The sequence below is a fragment of the Narcine bancroftii genome, chromosome 1 (genome assembly GCF_036971445.1).
Source record: "Narcine bancroftii isolate sNarBan1 chromosome 1, sNarBan1.hap1, whole genome shotgun sequence".
Lineage (NCBI taxonomy): Eukaryota > Metazoa > Chordata > Chondrichthyes > Torpediniformes > Narcinidae > Narcine > Narcine bancroftii.
The window spans coordinates 232460512-232477789 of NC_091469.1; the positions used below are offsets into that span (position 1 = coordinate 232460512).

Below are 17278 nucleotides of genomic sequence, written 5' to 3' on the forward strand. Positions count from 1 at the left end.
AGGCTGATACTCAAGTAGATGGTGTGGTGAAGAAGGCATTTGGAATGTTGGCCTTCATAAATCGGAGTATTGAATTCAAGAGTAGGGAGGTTATGATGAAATTGTACAAGGCATTGGTGAGGCCAAATTTGGAGTACTGTGTACAGTTTTGGTCACCAAATTATAGGAAAGATATAAACAAAATAGAGAGAGTACAGAGAAGTTTCACGAGAATGTTGACAGGATTTCAAGGTTTTGAGTTACAGGGAAAGGTTGTGCAGACTAGGGCTTTTTTCTCTGGAGCATAGAAGATTGAGGGGGGACTTGATAGAGGTATTTAAGATTTTAAAAGGGACAGACAGTAAATATGGATAGGCTTTTTCAATTAAGAGTGGGGAAGATTCAAACTAGAGGACATGGTTTAAGATTGAAGGGGGAAAATTATAAGGGGAACATGAGGGGAAATTTCTTTACGCAAAGGGTGGTAGGGATGTGGAATGAGCTTCCGGCAGACGTGGTTGAGGCGAGATAATTAGTTACATTTAAGGATAGACTGGATAGTTACATGGAGAGGAGAGGACTGGAGGGGTATGGACCAGGTGCTGGTCAGTGGGACTAGAAGGGTGGGGATTTGTTACGGCATGGACTAGTTGGGCCGAACTGGCCTGTTCTGTGCTGTAAGTGGTTATATGGTTATAAGAATTTTCTTATTTTATTGTTTCTCTTGTTATTATGATACTTGGATGTTATTGATTGTTTGGTTTGGGAGGGGGAAGATTTGCACTAAGTTCTTTACTGGTCATCAGCCACTGGTGGGTGAGCCACACCCAGTTTTTGTTTAGGGGATTACTATCTTTTGGTAGATTTTTTTAGGGGGGGGGGATTTTTTTTATTTGTTTATTTTTTAACTTTTTTTCTTAGTTTTTATTGGAGGGCCTATATATGTTAATTTGAGTTTTTATATAAAGATATTATTGGTATTTAGTAATAATAGTAGATATGTCAAAGTTGAGGTTTGCTGTATAATAATCAACTTATTTCTTTTTCAATACATAATAAAAGTTTATTGCATTGGAGATTTAAAGGTGTGGAAAATTTGGGAGATTGTTTTAAAGAGAGTAAGTTTTTTATCTTTTAATCAGATGAGGGAAGATTTTGGTATTGATAAGAATTCTTTATTTTTTTATTATCAAATTCAATTTTTGGTAAAATGTATGTTTGGTAGAGATATGAGTTTATCTAAAATGACTAAATTTGAGACTTCCTTTATGAAGGTACCAGAGAAGGGTTATATTTCATTTTTGTATCAAATGTTATAGGATGGTATGGATAAAAAGGGTTGAGATAGATCTAAAATTAAATGGGAAGCGGATATTGGTTTTACTTTTTCTGAAGAGGATTGGTTAGATATTTGTTATGATAGTGTAACTAGATTGATAAATGCACGTTATGCAATGATTAATTACAATTTTTTTACATCAATTATATTTGATACCTGAAAAATTAAAAAAAATATGGTTTTAATGAATCAGATTTGTGTTTTAGATGTGGTGATACGGTTGGAACTTTTTTTCATGCTGTTTGGTCATGTATACATATACAATCTTTTTGGAAGAAAATTCAATTGTTTTTAGAATATCTGTATAAGATTAAAATAGTTTTAGATCTGACAGTATTTTTATTGGGTAGTTTGCAACCTCTGAAAGGCTTGGGATTAGATAAGTTTCAGCTTGCTTTTGTATATTTAGCTTTATCCGTAGCGAAAAAATGTATTGCTAGTACGTGGAAAAATACAAATATGATTGATATTATTAGATGGCATAATGAGATGAAATACTATTTAATAATCTTGGCCTCCATCAGTCATGATAGTCATTGATCTGTTTAGCTATGGAGGCCAATCCTGGAATGGCCAGCTCTGCCACAATTGCTGCAAATATAGGGCATCATTAAATTATTGTTCGCTGTCTGCTGTGCTCTTCGCTTAGCTCTCCGCTCCTAAAGCTGACTCAAGATCACTCTTTCGCCTTGCTTGAGGTATTGATGAAGAGTACCTTGCCACTTATTGCGGAAATCTGCTGTATCCTCCCAGCACTCCGTTGATTTTTAAGGCTTTCACGTTGTGCTTGCAGAGGTCTTTGAAGCTATAACCTCACAAGCTAAGCAGCAACTGCAAACTCTCATGAACCGCTTCTCAAAGGCATGCAAGGACTTCGGACTTACCATCAGCCTAAAGAAAACAAATGCCCTTTCCCAGAACATAGTGGAGACACCAGTCATTACCATCGACAACTACTTGGGGTCAACCATTAGCGACACTCTCTCCCTTGATGGTGAAATCAATAGGCATATCAGCAGAGCAGCGTCGATCCTTGTGCAACTCTCCTTGCGGGTCTGGGAGAATCAGAAACTCGCTCCAAAGACCAAGATTGCTGTGTACAATGCATGTGTTATTAGCACCCTCCTGTATGGTTGCGAGACTTGGACCACCCTCTCCAAGATGGAAAGGAAACTCAACAGTTTTCACCTATACAGCCTTCACCGCATCCTCGGTGTCACCTGGAGAGACAAAATCCAAAATTCTGAGGTCCTATCTCGCACTGAATTTTCCACAGCTTTTAAGAGAAATGCAGACTGCGCTGGTTGGGCTACCTCTGTCGGTTGAAGGATGGTAGACTGCCGAAGGACATCCTCTACAGAGAACTAGCAATAGGCAAAAGAAATGTTGGTAGTCTAACACACACTGCCAGATATTCAATCAGGACAGCATATAATTAAAATACATTGACTCGCGTGCTTGCTCTCTCTCTTTCCCCATCACCCCCCCCACCCCACCATGAGTTTGATGATTTGAAAGTTGTGGATGGTATAACGTCCAACTCTTATTTTCCATATTTCTCTACCCTTATGCCTTCTGCTTTTCAGAGAAGAAAGTACAGCATTGCTAGGTAATGATGAAAGATCAAGAAAACACCTAAGATTAACATTCTCCATAAAGAGTGCCTCATCCTGTTGATTTTTTTTCCTGGCATTTTGTGTTTTTCTACTTTTGTTTCAGAAATTGTTCACATCTGACCGCCAGTTCTGAAAGTTTAGACTTCTCCCATCATGACCGTGAATAGGAAGGTTCAAATGGGTTTATTTGTTATCATAGCAGTTCAGCAGAAATCTAGGATTACCTTATCACATTCCTATATATCTATTGACTTGTCATTCTGTTGTTGAAGTTTTCATGTTTGGAAGGAGAAATTGAAAATGGCTTGGTAAATAATGTCATTGTTTCTTGCAGATGATGCAGGCTACGCTAATGGTGTAATAATAAAGGGAATGGCCATTTAGGGTGCTGTGTTAGACAACTGGGCAGCTTTTTCAAGGATGGTGTTGAATTTCTTGGGCATTATTTGTCATTTTGGCTTGTGGAGAGTCCTCTGTCACAGTATTGATGTCCATCGTAAATGGCAGGAAATTTTTGTAGGTTGTAGAAGAGCTTCATAGACTGCCTTCCCTGCATCCAGCCTGAAATATCAGGTTAGGGTAAAACTAACTAAGGCTCATAGAGCCACACAATTCAGAATTTTTTTATTAAAACTAAGTAACACAGCAACTAATATAATGTAAAACTGTAGCGGCTGTGTAGTGGGCCAAGTGGGCGCACAGCGCGGTAATGCGAACTGCCACCATCAGTGCAGTGCATGGACTTACCTAAAGGCTGGCATGCTAGCAGTACTGAGTGCTGAGGGACAGCATGTTGATCAGTTGGGTCCCCTGCTGAAAGGCACGGGATGTTAATGAGTCTCAATTTAAACCTGCTGGTCCCGTGGACCAGCAGCCGTCCCTTAATAAGGTCCTACCTTGTCCCGTGGAGTCCAGGACAGGCAGGGAATAAAAGCCGCACAATAAACCAGTCTTGAGTTGACTACTCTGGAGTGTATTTGTATTTCTTTAGTAGCTCTATCGTAGTAGCCACTACAATTGGTAACCCTGACTGCAAGATTCAACTGAAACTTGAATCTCCAGTCATAATGGATGCAGCTGCAGCCGCCGCCACCATGGCGGCATTTCACAGTTGGACTTCATTTGTCTCCTTTTTGGACACATCAATCTCGGGTTTGGCTTATTCAGGCTGAAACAAAGTTTCATCTTCAGGGCATAACGGCAGAGGACACAAAGTTCTGGCATGTCATAGGTGCGTTGGACGCTGCTACTGCATCTCAAATTAGCAAATTTATTGCCAATCCTCCGGTGGAGAACCAGTGCACCAGGTTCTGCCAGTTTTTTATGGATCCATTGGAATTGACAAGGCATGAGTGCAGCATGCGGCTTTTGAACATGGAAGGCCTGCGTGACAGGAATCCATCAAACCTAATGAATGAGATGCTGGCATTGGCGGATGGTCATTCTCATTGCCTGCTTTTTGAAATCTTATTCCTCTCAAAGCTGCTAGCTTGCGCCACCGCCATACCCATTGCTCGCAAGGATTTCTGCCGTCCCCATGACATAGCATGAGAGGCTGACAGGCTCTATCGTACTCATACGTAAGAGTCTGCTCAAATTCACCCTGTTTTGGCAGCAGATACATCTCTCGTGTCCTACGAGCCTCCTGTATCTGCAGTCCAATCAAGGAAGGAGGAACGTGATGACGTATGTCAGGAGTGGTGTTTTTACCATTGCCATTGGGGGAAAAATGCCCATAAATGCGTCCAGCCATGTACCTGTTACAGGAAAAAGGTGGGAAACGAAAGAGCCGGCTGCCAGTAGTGGCCTCGGCAGCTGGCGCAAATATGGGCCTATTATATCTTCAAGGCAACACAGGTAAGCGCACATTTCTTGTAGACACAGGTGCTGAGCTTAGTTTACTCCTGGCGACCTATTTTGAAAGGAAGCATAAACAACAACTCCTGGCTCTTCGAGCAGCGAATGGAGCTACCATTCCCAGCTTTGGCACGCGACGGATCATAATTAGAATAGGTGGGACCACATTCCATTGGAATTGCGCCTTAGCTTGTGTTGTTCAACCTATTTTGAATGCAGACATTTTACGATCCCATGACTTACTGGTAGATGTGAAATGGAGGAAATTGGTTCATTCCACCTCCTTTCAGACATACCCACTGGCATGCATCAAAGGGAGAGTTTTTCAGCTCGGGGTGCATACGCTGCACAAGAATGCACATGCTGCCCTGCTCAATGAAGTTCCCAGTGTTCTCACTCCTAATTTCGATGCCTCAAAAATACCCCATGGTGTGTCTCATTACAAAGACGCTTCAGGTCCACTGGTTCATGCCAGTGATAAACTGCCTCAAGCAAAGGCAGAGTTTACGGCAATGAAAGAGCTGGGTCTCATTCGACGCTCCAACAGTCCTTGGGCATCACCATTGTACATGGTACCAAAGAAGACAGGTGGATGGAGACCCAGAGGTGATTTCCATAGGTTTAATGATCTCACTACACCCGACAGGTACCCAATTCCTCATATACAAGATTTCACCGCCCATCTACATCATTGCCACATATTCTCCAAGGTTGATCTGGTAAAGGGATATCAAATACTGATTCCTGAGGATGACATTCCCAAAGCAGCAATTATTACCCCGTTCGGACTTGTTGAATTTCTTAGAATGCCGTTTGGATTAAAGAACGCAGTGCAAACTTTCCAGCAGCTTATGGATGCTCTAGGCAGGGAATTAGACTGTGCATACATTTACTTGGATAACATCCTTGTAGCAAGTCGAAATGAGCAAGATCACTGCCTGCAATTGCGCTGCCTTTTCCAATGGCTCCAAGACTTTGGTCTAATAATCAACCTCGACAAATGTCAATTTGGCAGATCAACCATGGAGACCTTAGGGCACAAAATCACAGTAGACGGCATATTCTCATAATCAAACAAGATAGACATAGTCCGTACCTTTTCCAAACCTACCACCTTCAAAGGTCTACAGAAGTTTTTGGGAATGATAAACTTTTATAACAGATTTATTCCCAGAGCTGCTGACATCCTGCGACCACTGTTTAACATCGTCTCTACCAAACACAAGAACATTATCTGGACCTCGGAGGCAGAGGTCGCGTTATGTCCGCCAAAGAAGCGTTGGCCAAAGCACCAATGCTTGCACATCCCAACCCTGAAGCTATTTTGATGCTTAGCACCGATGCCTCAGGTACAGCTGTGGGTGCAGTTCTTGAACAGTACATCAACGACCATTATCAACCCCTTGCCTTCTTCAGTCGCCATTTAAGACAAGCAGAAGTAAAATATAGCACCTTTGCTCGGGACCTGTTGGCATTATAACTAGCCACACGACACTTCCGTTATATCTTGGAAGGTTGACGTTTCACTGCATTTACAGATCATAAACCACTCATTTTTGCCTTTAGCAAAATGACAGATCTATGGTCGGCAAGACATCAACGCTATTTGTCCTACATTTCAGAATTCACTATGGACATATGCCACATTTCAAGAAAAGATAATATAGTCGCGGATATGCTGTCTAGACCAAGTGTGCACCATATTCAAGGTGGAATCAACATTGCTGAACTGGCTGTGGCGCAGGCTAAGGATCCTGATGTACAGCCATTACAGGAATGGACATTCAGCAGGTGGCACCGCAGCACAGTGGACCAGAACTCCTTTGTGGTTATCCTAGACCATTGGACCCATTGTCACAGAGGCGACATCTTTTTGACGAGATTCACAGTTTGTCACAGCCATCCATCAGGACAATAGTCAAGATCATGTCAAATAAGTACATATGGCATGGACTGAAGAAAGACGTTGCTCAATGGGCACGAACTTGCATCTCCTGCTAATCTGCAAAGATTCAGTGCCATACCAAGGCACCCCTTCGGGCTTTCCTGACAGTACACAAGAGGTTTGAGCTGGTAATGGACCTGGTCGAACCATTACCAGTGTCACAGGGCATGAAGTATATTCTAACAGTGGTAGAACGCTTCACGTGCTGGCCAGAGGCCATCCCATTACCAGCCAGTGATACTGAAACATGTCCTAGAGTGTTCATCCTGAATTGGATCGCTAGATTTGGTGTGCTTACGCACATAACTTCGGACCATGGGCCACAGTTCACTTTGGCATTATGGTCTACCCTTGCGCATTTTTGTGGTACACAGCTACACCACACCACAGCATACCATCTGCAGTCCAATGACCTGGTGGAGCATTTCCACCGACAGCTTAAATCTCCGCTTAAGACCCAACTCACCAGCCCCAACTGGATAGATAAGCTACTATGGGTTCTGCTAGGGGTACACACGGCTCCAAAAGAAGACTGTCTGCATCATCTGCAGAGTTGGTGTATGGTGTGTCCCTTATGGTTCCAGGAGATGTTCATTTCACAGCCAACTCTGACCTGTATGTCCTTCAACAACTCTGCAGTGGTATTGCTAACAGCAAGCTGGCTTCTACCAACTGGCATGGCAACCCTAGACAACAAGTGCCCCCATCACTCCTGAACGCTGACTTCGTATTCGTTTGTAGACAGGTCCCAGGGGCATCATTACAAAAACCATACAAAGGACCATTCCCGTCATTAAACGAGATGGAGGCATGTATACCTTGGACATTGGGGAACATTCACACTATTCAGCAAGACCGACTTAAGCCTGCCCAAATGAACCCTACTACACCCATTCAGTGCCCTCAGCCCAGATGACGTGGGCGTCCGCCTAAGATGCGCATGTCCGGCGTTTTAAATTACAGTGATGATTCAGGGATGGTGATGTAGCATCTGTGTAGCGGGCCGAGCGGGCGCTCAGCACAGTAATGCAAACCGCCACCATCAGTGCAGGGCACTGACTTACCTAAGGGCTGGTATGCTAGCGGTACTGAGTGCCGAGGGATGGCACGTTGATCAGCTGGGTCCCCTGCTGAAAGACATGGGACGTTAACATAACTCAATTTAAACCTGCTGATCCTGTGGAGCCTGGGACAGGCAGAGAAGCTGCATGTAAAGCTTCAATAAACCAGTCTTGAGTTGATTACTCTGGCGTGTGTTTATATTTCTTTAGTAGCTCTACCGTAGTAGCTGCTTCTTCTTTAGCTTGGCTTCGCGGACGAAGATTTATGGAGGGGTAATGTCCACGTCAGCTGCAGGCTCATTTGTGGCTGACAAGTCCGATGCGGGACAGGCAGACACAGTTGCAGCGGTTGCAGGGGAAAATTGGTTGGTTGGGGTTGGATGTTGGGTTTTTCCTCCTTTGTCTTTTGTCAGTGAGGTGGGCTCTGCGGTCTTCTTCAAAGGAGGTTGCTGCCCGCCGAACTGTGAGGCGCCAAGATGCACGGTTTGAGGCGATATCAGCCCACTGGCGGTGGTCAATGTGGCAGGCACCAAGAGATTTCTTTAGGCAGTCCTTATACCTCTTCTTTGGTGCATCTCTGTCACGGTGGCCAGTGGAGAGCTCGCCATATAACACGATCTTGGGAAGGCGATGGTCCTCTATTCTGGAGACGTGACCTACCCAGGGCAGTTGGATCTTCAGCAGCGTGGATTTGATGCTGTCAGCCTCTGCCATCTCGAGTACTTCGATGTTAGGGATGAAGTCGCTCCAATGAATGTTGAGGGTGGAGCGGAGACAACGCTGGTGGAAGCATTCTAGGAACCGTAGGTGATGCCGGAAGAGGACCCATGATTCAGAGCCAAACAGGAGTGTGGGTATGACAACGGCTCTGTATACGCTAATCTTTGTGAGGTTTTTCAGTTGGTTGTTTTTCCAGACTCTTTTGTGTAGTCTTCCAAAGGCGCTATTTGCCTTGGCGAGTCTGTTGTCTATCTCGTTGTCGATCCTTGCATCTGATGAAATGGTGCAGCCGAGATAGGTAAACTGGTTGACCGTTTTGAGTTTTGTGTGCCCGATGGAGATGTGGGGGGGCTGGTAGTCATGGTGTGGAGCTGGCTGATGGAGGACCTCAGTTTTCTTCAGGCTGACTTCCAGGCCAAACATTTTGGAGGTTTCCGCAAAACAGGACGTCAAGCACTGAAGAGCTGGCTCTGAATGCGCAACTAAAGCGGCATCGACTGCAAAGAGTAGTTCATGGACAAATTGCTCTTGTGTCTTGGGTGTGAGCTTGCAGGTGCCTCAGATTGAAGAGACTGCCATCCGTGCGTCTTCATTGTTGAGGTCTTTCATGGCTTGTTTCAGCATCATGCTGAAGGAGATTGAAAAGAGGGTTGGTGTGAGAACGCAGCCTTGCTTCACGCCATTGTTAATGGAGAAGGGTTCAGAGAGCTCATTGCTGTATCTGACCCGACCTTGTTGGTTTTCGTGCAGTTGGATAACCATGTTGAGGAACTTTGGGGGGCATCCGAGGCGCTCTAGTATTTGCCAAAGCCCTTTCCTGTTCACAGTGTCGAAGGCTTTGGTGAGGTCAACAAAGGTGATGTAGAGTCCTTTGCTTTGTTCTCTGCACTTTTCTTGGAGCTGTCTGAGGGCAAAGACCATGTCAGTAGTTCCTTTGGTTGCGCGAAAGCCGCACTGTGATTCTGGGAGAACATTCTCGGCGACTCTAGGTATTATTCTATTTAGGAGAATCCTAGCGAAGATTTTGCCTGCAATGGAGAGCAGCATGATTCCCCTGTAGTTTGAGCAGACTGATTTCTCGCCTTTGTTTTTGTACAGGGTGATGATGATGGCATCACGAAGGTCCTGAGGCAGCTTTTCTTGGTCCCAGCAAAGCTTGAAAAACTCATGCAGTTTGGCATGCAGAGTTTTGCCGCCAGCCTTCCAGGCCTCTGGGGGGGGGGGAATTCCATCCATACCTGCTGCTTTGCCACTTTTCAGTTGTTCAGTTGCCTTATATGTCTCTTTCCGGGTGAGGACCTCATCCAGCACTAACCTTAAGGGCTGTTGAGGGAGCTGGAGCAGGGCGGATTCTTGGACTGAGCGGTTGGCACTGAAAAGAGATTGGAAGTGTTCTGACCATCGGTTGAGGATGGAGATCAAACTATCAAATGCTACAAGAAATTATGAAAAGCTGCAAGCTGTCCTAAAATACTATGTCCTACTGCATCTTATCTGCTATAACAATCTTTCATATCTTTTCACATGTTAATTAAACTGTAACTTTAACCCCCCCCCCCCCCCCCCCCCCCACTGTTTAAATTGCTCTAATTTCAGATTTCAGTCCTGGGTTCAACTCACTTGAAACAATGCTTAATCAAGATTCTGGCCTGAGATGTTGACAGTTCTTTTTTCTCCCACTGATTAGTTCCTCTAGCAGATTGTTTTTTGCTCCAGATTGGACCAACAGCAAAATGCAGGCACTTGTTGAAGTGGTCAGCCAATCTATATTTGGTCTCATGGGTGTAAGGTAGGCTACACCAAGTGCACCAAATACAGTAGGTTAGATTAGAAGAGGTGCATGTGAAGCTCTGTCTCATCTGGATCTGGGTGTACTCAGCAATAACAATGGAGAAAACTATCAATAAATCCTTACTTTTCTGATGATTAAAAGACTAAAAGTGTGATAAAAGGTTGGATTATTTTAAAATGGTGCTAAGATGTCATTTTACTGAACTATGTTTGCAGATAAGAGAGAACTTCATCTACAACTTTTTACTCTGGGGAAAAAATTTGGAGCTTGTTGAGTTGCTACTTTTCAGTGTTCACTTAAATAAATAGCTTCTTGATTATATAGTACTTAGTAGTTTCTTTTGACTGTACGTATAGAAAATACACAGAGCAATTATTTCTAATATACTATTTATGGAAGTGATAACTGAAAAGTGTTAACTGGAAGTGTCAGCCGATCAAAATTGACTGTGTTCACTTTTCTATTTCAGATGCAGTCGAGGCAGACTTTGAGCAAACTGCCTCTTCAAGCAAATTTTTACCCTCTCACAACAACTGCATACATACAGGACAATGATGTCCGTTTGACCCTGCACTCTGCCCAGTCCTTGGGAGTTGCTAGTCTGAAGAGTGGTAGGTATTTTTCACATTTTCATTTTAAATTAAGATCCAGTCAATGGAGGGTTTGGAGCATTGCGCTTTGTATTAACTGATATTTGTGGGCTAGAAACAGGATGTTTCATCTCAATGTCTGATACTGTACTGTCTGTGGCATTCTCCTTCCACCTTTCTCCCACAGCTGTTGACACTTTTTAAGCCTAAATGTTGAACAAACTTTCAAGCTGTTAAATTCTTTGAGACTTGAACAATATTTGACTGAATAATAAACAAATTTGAACATAATCTTGTAATTATGATGATTAGGAGAAGTTGGAGAAGAGGTACGAACATGGAGTGATTGTAGATAGAAGAAAAGAATGGGAAGAGATATCTACAGAAAAAATAAATATTGTGAGACTTTAATTTTGGAAAAGAGAAGGAAAGCAGGTGAAGTGGCAGCACTTAGGATATCATAATTGCGGTAGAAAAAACTGCATCTGCAGGAAGTCAAAAATAGAAGTATTTTGGGGAGAAAGGAGAGATTTAAAAAAATTAATTATCCTAATAGGATCATCTTATAATGGAAGTGAAGTGAAGAAGGAACTTTAAAGACATTGGGAAATGAGTAAAGAGTAAAGAAGGAATTTCAGGTATCCTGATGTTAATTAGAGAGGATGGTGAATGGGATAAAGAAATGGACTTCCTAAAATGTATACAGGTTTCAAAATCATATGATGTATATCAGCACAGAAATAGGTTTTCCATCCCATAATGTCCAAGCTGATTATCCACCTCATCTACCAACATTTGATCCCTTGATGATTCGAGTGCTCAGAAAAATACTACTTAAATTATTTGAAAGTACCTGTTTTCTCCACCCATTCAAACTGAAAGTTCGAGATTCCAATCACACTCCAGGTTTAAAAAAAAATCCTCCTCAAATGTTGCCTATTCTTAATGCTTATGGCCTCTAATTTTAGACATCCCTATAATGGGAAAATTTTTTGACTTTATACCCTATCTGAGCATCTCATAATTTTGTATACTTCTATCAGGTCCCTCCTCTGTTCCAAGGACCAAAAAACCCAACCTAAGCAGTCTCTCTTCATAATCGTTCATAATGTCAATCACTGTCTCAAACGCTATATTTGAAAAACTACCATCTCACGCACTATCTCTCAAAAACCTCTGTCTCGCACACTAGCGTTGAATTCATCATTTCCAGTTATCTCCATTGCACGGCCTCCAACCATTTCGTTTTCCAGCCCCGCACTGCCCGTTTCTACCTTGTATCCAAGATCCACAAACCCAATTGTCCTGGCAGACCTATTGTTTCCATATGCTCCTGCCCCACCAAACTGGGATCCACTTACCTCGACTCCATTTTGATCCCCCGGTGCAGTCTCCCTCACCTACATCCACAATACTTCACATGCCCTCCATCACAGCAACAACTTCCAGTTGCTTGAACTTGACCACATGGACATCCAATCACCATATACCTCCACCCCTCTGAAAGCCCTTCGTTTCTTTCTCGAAAATGGTTATAACCAGTACTTTTCAACCACCACCCTTTTCCAGCTGACAGAATTTGTACTCAGTACTCATCCTCAATAACTTCTCCTCTGACTCATCCCATTTTCTCAGTGTCAAAGGGGTAGCCATGGGTATTCACATGGGCCCCAGCTATGCCTGCCTTTTTTCTGGCTACATGGAGCAGTCCATGCTACAAGCCTACATGAGCAAAGCCATTCAACTCTTCCTCCACTACTTCGATGTCTATTTTGGTGCTTCTTCGTTGCTCAGTAATGAGATCATCAACTTTATCCACTTTGCTGCCAACTTCCACCCCAATCTCAAATTCACTTGGACCATCTCTAGCATCACTGTTTCCTTTCTCAATCTCTCCATCTCCATCCCGGGAGACAAATTCTTGACAGACATCTTCTACAAACCCACCAACTCCCACAGATATGTCTACATCTCTTCACATCATGTCCCCTATAAGGATTCCATTCTTTTCTCTCAATTCCTCCATCTCCATCGCATCTGCTCCCTGGATGAGGTCTTTCATGCCAGATCATTGGAGATGTACTTCTTCAAAAAAAAGGTGCTTTCCCTCTATCACCATCAACTTGGCCCTCACCCGCATATCCTCCATTGCCCTCACCCGCATATCCTCCATTACCCACACATCTGCCCTGGCCACCTCCACTCCCCATGAGCAACAAGGACAGGATTCCCCTTGTCCTCACCTACCACTCAACCAACTTCCACATGAAATGTATCATCCTCCGCCATATCCACCACCTACAACGTGATCGTACCACCAGACATATTCCCCTCCCCTCCCCTCTCAACCTTCTGCAGAGACAATTCTCTATGGCTCCCTTGACCATTCCTCCCTCCCTTGGCACCTACCTCTGTGACCACAGGAGGTGCTCCACTTGCGTCCACATCTCCTCCCTCACCACCATCTGGGGCCCCAACCAGTCCTTCCAAGTGAAGCAACACTTACTTGTGAATCTGTAGAGGTCACCTACTGCATCCAGTGCTCCTGTTGTGGTCTCCTCTACATCAGAGAGACTGGAACAGACTGGGAGATCACTTCGTTGAGCACCTCGGCTCTGTCTACTGCAATATTGGGGATCTCCATTTCAATCCCTTCCCCATTCCATTGCTGACCTCTGGCTATGATTTTTTGCATTGTCTGAATGAGACCACTCACCACAAATTAGAGGAACAGCTCCTTGTATTCCATCTGGGCAATCTGCAACCCGATAACATTAACATTGACTTCTTCGGTTTCCATTAACCCCTCCCCCACCCCCTACCCATCTTTCTCTATGTCTGTCAATCTCTCTCTCTCTCTCCCCTTTCCCTCTCTCCTTTCTACCAGCTTTGCTTCTACAGAGCAAAAAACAACCCCATCCCAGTCAATTCTCATCTTTCCTCTCTCCTATGTCCAATCCATATCCAATTAGCACTTTTTGTCTGTTGGTTGGTACGCCTCCCCCTACCCATCCTTTCCTTCTCCCCAGCCTTTATAATTCAGGTGCCTGTCTGCTTTTTTACTCATACCTTGAAGAAGAGCTCAGGCCTGAAACTTCAATAATATACATTATATGCATAATGTTTGGGCCATTTGGCTTCACAGGTGTTTGTGCGTACTCAGATATATTTAATTGCTTCATTAATTGCAGGTATAAGAGAGCTAGGCTTGCTTCTAAGCTTTGGATCACCTTTGGAGTCTGTAGTTGCCATTTTACAACATGAGGACCAGAGTTGTGCTCATGAAAGTCAAAGAAGCCATGATGAGGCTGAAAAACAAGAGACATTGCCCAAACCTTAGGATTACCAAAGTCAACTGCTTGGAACATCATTAAGAAGAAAGAATGTACTGGTGAGCTCTGTAATCACAAAGGGACTAGTAGGCCAAGGAAGATCTCCACTGCTGATCACACAAGAATTCTCATCAGAATGAAGAAAAATCCCCGAACACCTGTCCGACAGATCAGAAATACTCTTTAGAAGGCAGGTGTGGATGTGTCAATGACTACTGTCCGCAGAAGACTTCATGAAGAGAAATACAGAGGGTAAACTGCAAGATGCAAACCAGAAACAAGATGGCCAGATTGCTGTTTGCCAAGAAGTATTTAAAAGAAATCTAGAAAAAGATCTTGAGGACAGATGAGACCTGATTCAGAGTGATGGCAAGAGCAAAGTGTGGAAGGATAGAACTGCCCAAGATCCAAAGCATTCCACCTTTCCCATGGTTTGCATTTTGCAGTGTAGCCTCTGTATTTCTGTTCATGAAGTCTTCTGTGGACGGTAGTCATTGATACATCTACACCTGCCTCCTGCAGAGTGTTTCTGATCTGTCAGACATACATTTGGGAATTTTTCTTCATTATGATAAGAATTCTTCTTTCACCAGCAGTGGAGGTCTTCTTTGTGATTACTAAGCTCACCAGTGCGCTCTTTCTTCTTAAAGATGTTCCAAACTGCTGATTTTGGTAATGCTAAGGTTTGGGCGATGTCTCTTATTGTTTTATTCTTGTTTTTCAACCTCATAATGGCTTCTTTGACTTTCATTGATGCAACTCTGTCCTCTTGTTGAAAAATGGCAACTACAGACTACACAGGGGATCAAAAACTTAGAAGCAAGCCCATCTCTTTTATACCTGCACCAATGAAGCAATTAAATGTACCCGAGTACTCACAAACACCTGTGAAGCCAAATGTCCAAAACATTAAAGTGCCCTGAAATGAGGGGATTGTGTATAAAAAGTGCTGTAATTTCTACATGGTCAAACTAAAATGTATACAAATAACCTTGAATAAAATCTGGAATGTGCACTTTAATTGTTTGATTACAAATTTAAAACTGTGGAGCACAAGGGCAAATATAGAGAAAAAAGTGTCTTTGTCCTAAACATTATGAAGAGCACTGTATCTTTACCACCTATGGATGCTGCAAGACTTGCTGAGTTCTTCCAGAATTTCTGTGTTTTTATTGTCATAACTTTAATGCTCTTTTCAAGATAAAATCTTGCTGGATTTCCTTTGCACCCTTTTTATCGTGATTGTCCTTTTAATAGTGAGGTGACCAGAATTGTGCAAAGTAATGTAACTGCGGCCTAACCATTGGACCATCAACCTCCTTTATCTTGTATCCCATGCCCGAGCTAATGAAATATAGTATCCCATATGCCTTTTCACCACCATATCTACCTTTGCTGCCACCTTCAGGGCACACTCGTCTTGTACACTAAGATCCCACTTGCCCTCAATACACTCTTCAGTCAGACCATTCAAAATGTATATCTATGCCTTTGTTAGTCCTTTCAAAGTGCAGAGATGCATGACTTTGCACATATCAGAATTAAATTCCATCTGCCTTTGCATTTCCCATTTTATCAGATTTCCGGTTGTGAATTAATCCTGTCTATCAGATTTTTCCAATAATTTCCCAACCACTGAAATTGGACTCACAGACCTTCAATTATGTGGCTTATCCCTGCTGCCCTTCTTGAATAAAACTGCTGCATTTTCTCTCCTCCAGTCATCTGGTAGCCACTGCAGAATTAAAGAAATTCTGTGAGGGCTCCCAACAATCTTCTCCCTTGCCTCACACAGCGACTGGGATTCATTTTATCAAACCATAGGGATGTATCCAACTTGATGCCTGCTATTCACCTTTTTTTTGATAGATAAGACTTTTGAAAAATAGGGGAATTAATGGGTATGGGGAATCTGCCATGATTTTATGGAATGGTTGAGCAGGCTTCATGCTCTACTTTCTTCAGTTCTCATGTTCAAGGATTTCACAATCTCCTGCTGCCCCCACCCCAAATTCTTCAACTTCAATGTTCATTTTTTCTCTGTTAATATAGATGAGGAATATTAATTTAAGTTCTCACCTTCTTTCTTTGGGATTCTGATTCACGATGGATCCTACCCCTTACATGTTTGCCCTCCTGCTCTTGATACAAATAACCTCCATATTATAGCCATTCAGGTTGTGAAAGTTCACTAATCATGCCAAAAAATGTTCAACGTTGAATGCATGTGAGAAAATTATAAATCAACAAATAAATTTCAATTTTTTCAACTTGCATTTTGTGAAGCAGCTGAAGATGATGTGGCCTCTTGCAATAAACTGCTTTCTAGGAATTCAACCTTTCCATAATATGGGATTGCCTGAAATAAACTGCTTTGGGATTTTCTTTAATCTAGTTTACCAGTGATATTTTCTACTCTGCTTTGCCCTACTAATTTCCATTTTCAGTTCTTCCTTATATTTTCTATTGTCCTGAAGCGTCTCCCCTTTTCAGTTCTCTATATATGAAACATTTTTATTTGACTTACCTTTCACCCTAATGAGAACATTCATTATTTACTTTTAAATGACTCCCACTGGTTAGATATTGACTGACAAGCAAATGGCTGTTCCCAATCTACTTTTAACAGATCTTATGTGTTTGTAAAAAAGCAATGTTACTTTGTATGTATGAATAATGCACTTTGGAATTAATGATTAAAGTTTTTTTTTTGCAGGAATCCCATATGGCAATCCATTAAAATACATATGTTATCCTAATTTTCATTTCATGCAAGGTGATTGAGCCAATTAACTATTATATTGGAGTCTCTTGATATTCCCGATAATCTATAAACACAATGATTGTACAATTGCAATGAGCAAAATGGTAAAACCTACATTTTACTTTAATAGGTCAGCTGGAAGTCATAATGGATCGCAGACTGATGCAAGACGATAATCGAGGCTTAGGCCAAGGCCTCAAAGATAATAAAGTCACAGCCAATGTATTCAGAGTTTTATTGGAAAAAAGGATTGGAGGAAATGTGGTAAGATAAGCAGCAACAT

At 42.6% G+C, this 17278-nt stretch overlaps 1 protein-coding gene across 3 annotated transcripts in view; it reads left to right on the plus strand.

Annotated features, from left to right (window-relative positions):
* man2a1 (mannosidase, alpha, class 2A, member 1) overlaps positions 1-17278 on the plus strand; it is a 169654-nt gene that overhangs the window by 120768 nt on the left and 31608 nt on the right. For all 3 annotated transcript variants that reach the window (XM_069892624.1, XM_069892634.1, XM_069892644.1), the window contains 2 exons: positions 10779-10920; positions 17126-17259. In XM_069892624.1, the coding sequence (XP_069748725.1) occupies positions 10779-10920; positions 17126-17259 (276 nt within the window). The remainder of the gene's footprint in view (positions 1-10778; positions 10921-17125; positions 17260-17278) is intronic.